This window comes from Camelina sativa, chromosome 18 (genome assembly GCF_000633955.1).
Source record: "Camelina sativa cultivar DH55 chromosome 18, Cs, whole genome shotgun sequence".
In the NCBI taxonomy this organism is placed as follows: Eukaryota; Viridiplantae; Streptophyta; class Magnoliopsida; order Brassicales; family Brassicaceae; genus Camelina; species Camelina sativa.
The window spans coordinates 17695822-17705762 of NC_025702.1; the positions used below are offsets into that span (position 1 = coordinate 17695822).

Here is a 9941-nt window from a genome sequence, read left to right on the forward strand (position 1 = left end):
TGAACGACATGGTGTTATGCACCTTCTTCGTATTCTTTCTGTCAATCCCCCTAGCCTTCGTATTGGTTATCTTATCTAACACTTTGGTTTAAGAACTGGTTTTTTGCCCGGTTTGGTTTATATTCAAAAATAAAATTTCGGTTGAGAAACAGATGATTACGGATCGATTTGATTCCGGTTTATATTCGGATTGAACACCTTGACCGTCTCTGTGACGGAATAGTGTGAACTCCTTCGTTTTGGTGATCTCTCTCTGTTGTGAGTTTCAACAGAGCCTCTAAAAAAATCATTTTTTCAATCCCACAACTTCGGATTTGTTCTCCGGACAAAATGGAAGCTTCGATTTCGTTTCTTGGCTCAACAAAACCTAATCTTTCCTCGTTTATTTCTTCAAACGTCCTTCATCGCCGCCGAGATTTCCCGCTTCCTGCTTTGAAACTGAAGAAAGTTTCAGTCTTGCCGCGAATCGTGCACCGGAACAGCTTAATCAGAGCTCAGTGCTCCGATGGATTGAGAGCAGCTGAAGACGATGGGTTTGTGCTAGAAGACGTCCCTCACTTGACCAGATTCCTACCTGATTTACCGGTATATGAAAATCTCTAACTTCATCAAAACTTCTGCAATGGAGATTTACAAATTCAAGTCATGAGCTTTGTCCATTTAAAGGTTACAACTTTTGTGCTTGGTTAATGATAGTTCCCTAATTCATGATTTGTTATTGGTATCACAGTCATACCCAAATCCATTAAAAGAAACCCAAGCATACGCCATTGTTAAGTAAGTGAAGCTTCTACATGACAAAGTTAAGTAGGCTAATAATTCCGTCGAGGGTTGTAATGTGTTCTTCATACTGTTTCTGTAGGCGAACCTTTGTCAGTTCCGAAGATGTGGTTGCACAAAATGTAAGCTGGATGCGTTTTCTCTAAGCTCTTTTTTGTTTTTGTTTTGTCGATTTATCTTCTTTGCTTGCTCAAGTTACTTTACCTTTAGATTGTAGTCCAGAAGGGGAGTAAACGAGGAGTACACTTTAGGCGAGCAGGGCCTAGAGAAAGAGTATGATTTCTTCTTAAAGTCTTTAACTTTGTGAAGATTTGTCGTTAATAAAACCTGTTAAGTTTTGGTTTTCTTAGGTGTATTTCAGATCAGATGAAGTAAAAGCTTGCATAGTGACTTGCGGGGGTTTGTGTCCTGGAATCAATACAGTTATACGGGAAATTGTATGTGGATTGAACAATATGTATGGTGTCAATAACATTCTTGGCATTCAGGGAGGATATAAAGGCTTTTACTCTACGAACACTATGACCCTGACGCCTAAAGTAGTTAACGATATTCATAAACGCGGTGGCGCTTTTCTTCAAACCTCAAGAGGAGGACATGATACAGCGAAGATTGTTGATAATATTCAAGATAGAGGAATAAATCAGGTAGCTTACATAACTGATAATCCATTTTCTCGTTAGTATTTAAATTGAGCCATACTAATATCTTGTCAATGTGTATATCAGGTGTATATTATTGGAGGTGATGGGACACAAAAGGGCGCAGAGAAAATATACCAGGTTGTTCATGGTTTCATATTACTATTTGTTGCGTGGATGTCATTATGTAATTCTTTTGATACTTGCTTCATATTCTGTGAAGGAAGTCGAGCGACGTGGTCTTCAAGTGGCGGTTTCTGGCATTCCCAAGACCATTGATAATGATATCGCTGTAAATATGCATTGATAGTTTTCAGCTTAAGGGTCTCTACTTGTCTCTTATATTGAGTTTCTTATACACTCTTCTTCACCCATTGTTTTAGGTGATTGACAAATCTTTTGGCTTTGATACCGCTGTTGAGGAAGCTCAACGAGCTATTAATGCCGCACATGTAGAGGTTGAGAGTGTGGAAAATGGAGTTGGTATCGTTAAGCTCATGGGAAGATACAGCGGTAAACATTCTGTGGCACATGCGGCCTACTTTCTTATGTGGATATGAAATTTAACTTTTTGTATAACTTTTGTAGGTTTTATTGCCATGATTGCAACTTTAGCAAACCGTGATGTGGTAATAGAGTATTTTCATTGTTAGGTTGTCACTATAAAACTCTTCTCTTATTGTATAACAATGGCAGCTTTGGGATGCGACAGGATTGTTGCTTGATTCCAGAGTCTCCATTTTTTCTTGAAGGAAAGGGTGGGCTCTTTGAGTTTATTGAACAACGACTTAAAGAGAACAGGCACATGGTCATTGTGATAGCCGAAGGAGCTGGACAGGATTATGTGGCTCAAAGCATGCGTGCATCTGAAACTAAAGATGCGTCAGGAAATAGACTTTTGCTTGATGTTGGTCTTTGGTTGACTCAACAGATAAAGGTATTGGTCGAAACATTAAAGCTAAGAAAATGGTTTCTAGTTGTTTTCCTCAAACATTTAAGATGAGTTATGTGATCATGATGTTGCAGGATCACTTTACAAATGTTCGGAAAATGATGATAAATATGAAGTACATAGGTATATCTTTAGATACACCATCTTTACCTTATTAAGGCTCTTCTTGTTCATTTCATGACATATTTACTATTTGAACAGACCCGACGTATATGATAAGAGCAATACCGAGTAATGCATCAGACAATGTCTATTGCACTCTTCTTGCCCAAAATGCAGTTCATGGAGCAATGGCTGGGTACTCAGGTTTCACTGTGGGACCAGTTAACAGCAGACATGCTTACATCCCAATATCTGTAAGCTTTTTTCCTTTCACTTCGCTTATCATCCTTAGACTAAGTTTATCATTGAGGATTCCTAAACCTTTCCGGTTTAAGCGAATCCCATGATTTCTTTTTTAACTGCGTGACATGTTTTACTTCTACAGCGGGTGACTGAAGTGACCAATACGGTGAAGTTAACGGATAGGATGTGGGCTAGACTCCTTGCATCGACAAATCAACCGAGTTTCTTGACTGGTGAAGGAGCATTGCAGAATGTGATGGACATGGAAACTCAAGAAAAGATTGACAACATGAAGACATCTTCTATCTAAGAAACAGGTCAGATGATATTCATCAACTGTTCTTCCAAATGTAAACTAAGACATATATGCATAAAAAAACGCTTTATCAAAACCACGAATTATATCATTGAGTATAAGAATTCTTTGGTTTAGTGATTCATAATAATAATAATACTCAACATACATCTCAGGGATGAGATTGAGATGTTAATACATATTTATCTCTGTTTACTTTCCATTTTGCAACTTGTGCATCTCCCCTGTCTTTAGCTGTTGCGTGTGGTCCATCCAGTTCCTTGTCATAATTAAAAATGAATGCTGACTTGTACCCAACCATGAGACAAAACTCTGGCTGCTACACATTCTTTAAACTTGGTCCCTCTTGCAACTTGTTCATGTACTCAATTCACTGATTCACGCTTTCTGGAGAAGTGAACTACAAATTACCTCAGTGATATTGGATACTGGAGTCACTGTATGATACTGATTGTGTCATTGGATTAAAGTTTCTCTTTTTAGGCTTTTGTTAAGATCTTTTAGGCTGAAGTTGGATTAAGTACCACAGAGCTAGATTAAAAAATAGATGTAGTCGATCTATTTAGGTCCTCTTCCCAGGAAGTTTAATTTCTGATAAAACAGAATTTGGAACAAGAACTTTGCTTCTAGAACCTTAAGCTCTTTAAGACATGAGAAAACAGACAAGGTTCCATTGTTACAGGAACTCTTTAGTACATATTTTGCAAGATTTTTTTTTTCAGTACACTAATCTAACATTTTCTTGGCTCTATACATGATGATTTATATACTTAAGATATTAACCTATATATATACTAATAAAACATCACTACTTCCATTAGTTTGATGACGATGATGAAGTACTCGTTCTTGTTCCTCGAGGCTGTGGTACATCGCTTCTCCTCCTCTTCCGGCATGAATTGACCGGAGCATCATACTTTCCAGCATCCAAAGGAAAGTTGAGCACAGCTTTTCTTCCCCTGAGCTTAAAAGCTGCATAGTCATAAGCCCTTGCAGCATCAATATCACTCTCAAAAGTGCCCAACCAAATCCTGGATCCTTTCTTGGCCGGGTCTCGAATCTCTGCTGCAAATTTCCCCCATGGCCTCCTTCTCACGCCTCTGTAATGCCTCGTCTCTTCAAACCTCTTTGTTTTTTTCCGGTTCGAGACAGTCTCAACCTCAGGGGATGCTATTGATGATGATGATGATGATTCTGCTTCCACTTGCAGAAACTCTTGGACATAGGAATCAGGATCAAGAACAGGGGAACTAGGTTCCAGTTTAGGAACTGGTGGGTTAAAGGGTTCTAGAGACCAGAGTCCTGAGACAAAAGCAGTATCATCAAAGACAAAATCTTCAATGAAATCATCAGGGATCATCAAGTCGTCAAAGAGATGTTTCTGTAGTATACCATCCATATCAGAGCCTTCCTCCAAAGTCGCCATTTTTATTTTACTTTTCTTTTCAAGACAAGACAGGAGAAGAAGAAGAAAAAGTTTGCAAGTGATATGTATGAATAAAATAGTTTTGATCGTTTTGTGGGCTATTATATAAGAAAAGGATCCTAAACAGGTGTTTTCGCAGCCATGGGTGAGGTGTCACACAAGTCTCTCTCTCTCTCTATCTCACTGTTTTAACTCTCTAGGTCCAATTCTTATCCATTAAACATTTATGGAGACAACTTAAGATATTTTGTCAGGACCCTTCAAGTTGTGCCAACTTGATCTTGTCTATTATGCTGGTGACAAATTTCACTAACATCCATATTTGATTCTTCTCGAGTTTGATCCCTTGAGCACGGTTCGAATCCTAAGTTATACCTGTCAATTACAAAATTGGTATTTTTTTTTTACTCTGAATAGACTCTAAATATCAAAAGATATTTTGCATTTTTCACATTGGAGTAAAACAATAAGATGATAGTATTATGCAGTGTCTTCCCTAATAACTACCACCACCCAAAGAGGAGAGACAAATTCATCAAATTGCTTTTTCTTGTAGGGTTGTCTTGCCTATCTACTTGCTAGGATATGATTTGAAGCAACTTGATATTTTCTTTGTTTCTACTTAACTTCGATCGTATAGGGCTCCACTTATATGAACCAAATCTTACCCTCTTGCTCAATTAGCTTGACAAATTTGTTAATTAGTTCATCCTTCTTAATTTTATAATAACAATCTAAGATAATATTAATTATACACTTTTATGGATGCTTTGTAGATAATCGATATTTAGACGGCATTATCTCTCTATTTGATTGGTGTTGTTCTACTATTGAAATTTTGAAAAATCTAGCTTTTCGTTTAGATTTGTGTGTAATTTATTTAATTCATTATAGTGTTTTCCACTTTTGCTTTCACACTACTTACTTGTATAGCTCCGATTTAATTTCTCAATTTTTACAATCTATTGACTTTAGCAGATGAAAGGTACGACTTAAATTAACAAAACAAATGACTAAATATATTTTTTTATACAATCAATAATTTCATAAAAATTTTCAACATCCAAATATTCTTCTAAAAAAAAATAAAAATATTAATGAATAAAATGATTGGTAATAATAATAAGGGAAGTACTAATTTGATAGTTGCACACTACCGCTACCCTTATATTATAGTATTATATACAAACAATAAATGAAATAACGAGAGTGACGCAAGTGAAGACGTCATCGTCCGTTGACGTTTCCCAAGTTCAAGTGACGGAGATAACGGAGAAATTGGGAGACGTCGGAGATAACGGAGGAATACTGAAGATACCATCTCCTGCTCCCACATCCCAAAACCCCATCCAACTTGACGGCGTCAAAGGTACCGTCTCAACCTCATCCTCCATCGTCGTCTCCGACGTATTACTCTCTTCTTCCTCCTCCACTTTAACCCTAGCCGCCTTTTCCTCTTCCGGTGGAGGAGAACTGTTAAACCGCTTTCGTTTCCCTAAACCGACGACTCCTTCCTCGAAACAAGTTTCGGACGTAGCCCTAACATCGAGAGGAAAATTCAAGATTGCTTTTCTTCCACGCAACTTAAACGCTGCTTGGTCATAAGCTCTTGCAGCTTCCACGGCTGTGTCGTAAGTCCCAAGCCAAATCCTAGAACCCTTTTTGTTCGGATCTCTGATCTCCGCAGCGTATTTTCCCCACGGCCTTCGCCTCACTCCCCTGTAGTGCCTCCTCTCTTCCTCCTCTGTTATCTCCGTCTTTGTTGAGACCGTTCTCGGGACGGATAGGTTCGGTAAAGGCGGTTTACGCCGGTTAAGAGTCGAGTTCGGTTTAGGGGCGTGATTGGTAAAAAGGGATGGTTCAGATTCGTGAAACGTAAAGTTGGTAACTTTGGTTTCTATGGGAGCAAAGTCTGTGAGAAGGTGTTGGCTTATGAATTCGATGGCTAATGATTCTTGTTTAGTTGCCATATCTTTACTCTTGCTTGATATAAGCAACTCTCTTGATGTGTATTCGTAAATGAGTTGAAGTGGGAAGATGAGTGACGAGGAATATGGTGATATATAGTACTGCAGGTGAGAGTAGCTTTAAAACTAAAGAGAGGGTTCGAGGGAGTTTCGTGGATCGGACCGAGAAAGATCATACTACCTTGTCTTGGACTACTTGTTAATCATTTTTCTTTTCTTTCTCTAATATATATGTTTCGTCTTTTTTCTTTCTTTTGTTCTTTTGGGTTAAGTGGACTTTTTGTCATTTAAAAGTACTTATCAAGTTATCATGATAACTCCTTTTGAAATTTTAATATGCACAGAGTTTTCAAACTTTAAATATCTACACTGGGATTATTAAGATTTTAATTCTAGCTAGTGTAGTTGTTTAATTGAGATGTATTTAAAATTTGAGTTTAATGTATATAGAAAACCTATCAAGAAGTTTTTTTTTTTTAATAGTACGGCCAGCTTCAAAAGTCTAGTTATGGATATATATGATATATTGAAAATTACTGTATAAATTATGAAAGAAGAAGTAACGAAGTGATTGACTAAAATAGTTTAGTGTTTCTACATCAGTTCTGAGATTTGATTTCTATAAAACGCTTTATTGCAGATTAATAGAGATCTTTAATATAATGCATGTAAACTACTCGTTGTTTCATTGTGAATAAAATAGAGAACATTTCCAAATATTTTAGAAAGTAAGAGGCTTTAAAAAAAATAAAGGACTTAGAGAATATACATATATGATCAAACACACCATATACATATCACCTCTTCATCTCAAGTTCTCAACTACTCAAAGTTGAAACAGTTTCTAAGTTTTCAAATTGCATTTAGCTATTTCGGCCAAAACCGATCACATACGATTTTAGGAAATATCTTAAAATTGATTCAGAACCATTTGATTGTAGCGCGTAGACATGCAATGGTACTAAACATAATTACGGGAAGGTGGGCGCTAGCGGGGAGGTACACGCTTGCAGACAGCCGCACATCCTCGTTTATTAAGATGACAGGTCTTCGGCTGTCCGGCACAGCAAAAACACCATTTTTGATTTTTGTTTTTTGCACACAATACACGAATACACATTGATGGATCTAACCGCTGCAGGCTCGCTTCAGAACCCTGTGCGTTTCCAACTATAACCAAACAGAGAAAAACAAGAATTAGAATTTAGAAATATGATATTACAATCGATGATGATAATGATGAATGATTAGTTATATATATAAACATACATTCAAGTAGAGGAACGAGGGAAATCATGAAGAGGCAAAAAATAGCAAAATGTGATGATGACATTGTTTTGATATTCTTCTTCTCAAAACACACCGAAACGTTGTTGCTATTTGATGGTAGCAATTCTCACAAGCAATATGAATCTATATAGTACTAATTACGTAGTGCATGTCTCTCGTATGGTGATCCACAAAAAACGTTTAGATTTGTTTTACTAGTTTTAGTTCTTTCATATTCCCCTTTTTTTTTTTTGTGCACAAACTTATATCCTTTGTAATAGAATTGTTGATTAACCTTTTTTTTTTCTTTTTCTTTTCCTTTTACAGAGTTGTTCAAAGAAACCATCAATTTCGAGCTTTTTCCATATCTCCCATCATGGATACTAATTTTTTGTTATATCATTAATTCTTTTTTCCTCAAATACATTATTAATAACCAGAAGTATTATCATTAGTTGGATAATCATCCAGTATCAAACAGTTATAATTTATGGTTGCAAAAATTGTAGGAAACTAATAAAATACAATGGAATAACTACAAATTTGAATGTTGAATTTGTTTCATCCAAGAAATGAAGTTGAATTGTCTGACCATTATGACTAAAGAAGCGACCATGGTCAATGCCATANAAAACGCTTTATTGCAGATTAATAGAGATCTTTAATATAATGCATGTAAACTACTCGTTGTTTCATTGTGAATAAAATAGAGAACATTTCCAAATATTTTAGAAAGTAAGAGGCTTTAAAAAAAATAAAGGACTTAGAGAATATACATATATGATCAAACACACCATATACATATCACCTCTTCATCTCAAGTTCTCAACTACTCAAAGTTGAAACAGTTTCTAAGTTTTCAAATTGCATTTAGCTATTTCGGCCAAAACCGATCACATACGATTTTAGGAAATATCTTAAAATTGATTCAGAACCATTTGATTGTAGCGCGTAGACATGCAATGGTACTAAACATAATTACGGGAAGGTGGGCGCTAGCGGGGAGGTACACGCTTGCAGACAGCCGCACATCCTCGTTTATTAAGATGACAGGTCTTCGGCTGTCCGGCACAGCAAAAACACCATTTTTGATTTTTGTTTTTTGCACACAATACACGAATACACATTGATGGATCTAACCGCTGCAGGCTCGCTTCAGAACCCTGTGCGTTTCCAACTATAACCAAACAGAGAAAAACAAGAATTAGAATTTAGAAATATGATATTACAATCGATGATGATAATGATGAATGATTAGTTATATATATAAACATACATTCAAGTAGAGGAACGAGGGAAATCATGAAGAGGCAAAAAATAGCAAAATGTGATGATGACATTGTTTTGATATTCTTCTTCTCAAAACACACCGAAACGTTGTTGCTATTTGATGGTAGCAATTCTCACAAGCAATATGAATCTATATAGTACTAATTACGTAGTGCATGTCTCTCGTATGGTGATCCACAAAAAACGTTTAGATTTGTTTTACTAGTTTTAGTTCTTTCATATTCCCCTTTTTTTTTTTTGTGCACAAACTTATATCCTTTGTAATAGAATTGTTGATTAACCTTTTTTTTTTCTTTTTCTTTTCCTTTTACAGAGTTGTTCAAAGAAACCATCAATTTCGAGCTTTTTCCATATCTCCCATCATGGATACTAATTTTTTGTTATATCATTAATTCTTTTTTCCTCAAATACATTATTAATAACCAGAAGTATTATCATTAGTTGGATAATCATCCAGTATCAAACAGTTATAATTTATGGTTGCAAAAATTGTAGGAAACTAATAAAATACAATGGAATAACTACAAATTTGAATGTTGAATTTGTTTCATCCAAGAAATGAAGTTGAATTGTCTGACCATTATGACTAAAGAAGCGACCATGGTCAATGCCATATAGGCCATGGCTAAAATATTTATTATTTCGTTGGACCGACGAAGGAGCTCACACATCAACTTGCCAAAATTAATATTTTATTAGTATAATACAGAATCAATTAACACAAAGGTCCTTTTATTATTTCCTGTTAAATGAACGAGGCACATTAAATGTGAACAAAAACAAAAGCAACTTAACTTGGCGTGACGTAGAGCAACTTCACTCACNCCGTCGGATGAAGATAAGCCGCCGGGAAGAGATATGCCATTGATGGAAGACAAGCTGTTGGGAGAGGAAGATAAACCGCCGGGAAAAGATAAGCCGGCGGAGGTAGATAAACCGCCACAAATAGAGAAAT

At 36.2% G+C, this 9941-nt stretch overlaps 5 protein-coding genes across 6 annotated transcripts; 1 reads left to right on the forward strand and 4 right to left on the reverse strand.

Annotated features, from left to right (window-relative positions):
- Positions 211–3972, forward strand: LOC104762274 (ATP-dependent 6-phosphofructokinase 4, chloroplastic-like). 2 transcript variants are annotated; one of them, XM_010485539.2, is made up of 14 exons: positions 211–585; positions 731–777; positions 863–902; positions 991–1053; positions 1131–1427; positions 1509–1562; positions 1645–1713; positions 1805–1934; positions 2010–2050; positions 2134–2358; positions 2448–2496; positions 2575–2729; positions 2861–3035; positions 3856–3972. In XM_010485539.2, exons 1-13 carry the CDS (start codon positions 331–333, stop codon positions 3026–3028), a joined length of 1593 nt encoding a protein of 530 aa, XP_010483841.1. In that variant the 5' UTR covers positions 211–330; the 3' UTR covers positions 3029–3035; positions 3856–3972. The 2 variants fall into 2 exon arrangements, with proteins under 2 accessions (XP_010483841.1, XP_010483840.1); XM_010485538.2 differs by lacking the exon at positions 3856–3972 and having other exon boundaries at positions 2861–3213.
- Positions 3585–4631, reverse strand: LOC104762273 (ethylene-responsive transcription factor ERF107). Its single transcript, XM_010485537.2, has one exon. The coding sequence runs from the start codon at positions 4458–4460 to the stop codon at positions 3852–3854; it is 609 nt and encodes a 202-aa protein (XP_010483839.1). The 5' UTR covers positions 4461–4631; the 3' UTR covers positions 3585–3851.
- On the reverse strand, positions 5529–6631 carry LOC104762275 (ethylene-responsive transcription factor ERF104-like). The gene has a single exon (XM_010485540.2). It carries the CDS (start codon positions 6428–6430, stop codon positions 5714–5716), a length of 717 nt encoding a protein of 238 aa, XP_010483842.1. The 5' UTR covers positions 6431–6631; the 3' UTR covers positions 5529–5713.
- LOC109130588 (EMBRYO SURROUNDING FACTOR 1-like protein 10) lies at positions 7107–7797 on the reverse strand. Its single transcript, XM_019240289.1, has 2 exons — positions 7697–7797; positions 7107–7597 (listed from the first exon to the last, which is right to left on the reverse strand). The coding sequence occupies exons 1-2, from the start codon at positions 7758–7760 to the stop codon at positions 7416–7418; spliced, it is 246 nt and encodes an 81-aa protein (XP_019095834.1). The 5' UTR covers positions 7761–7797; the 3' UTR covers positions 7107–7415.
- Positions 8383–9073, reverse strand: LOC109130589 (EMBRYO SURROUNDING FACTOR 1-like protein 10). The gene is made up of 2 exons (XM_019240290.1): positions 8973–9073; positions 8383–8873 (listed from the first exon to the last, which is right to left on the reverse strand). The coding sequence occupies exons 1-2, from the start codon at positions 9034–9036 to the stop codon at positions 8692–8694; spliced, it is 246 nt and encodes an 81-aa protein (XP_019095835.1). The 5' UTR covers positions 9037–9073; the 3' UTR covers positions 8383–8691.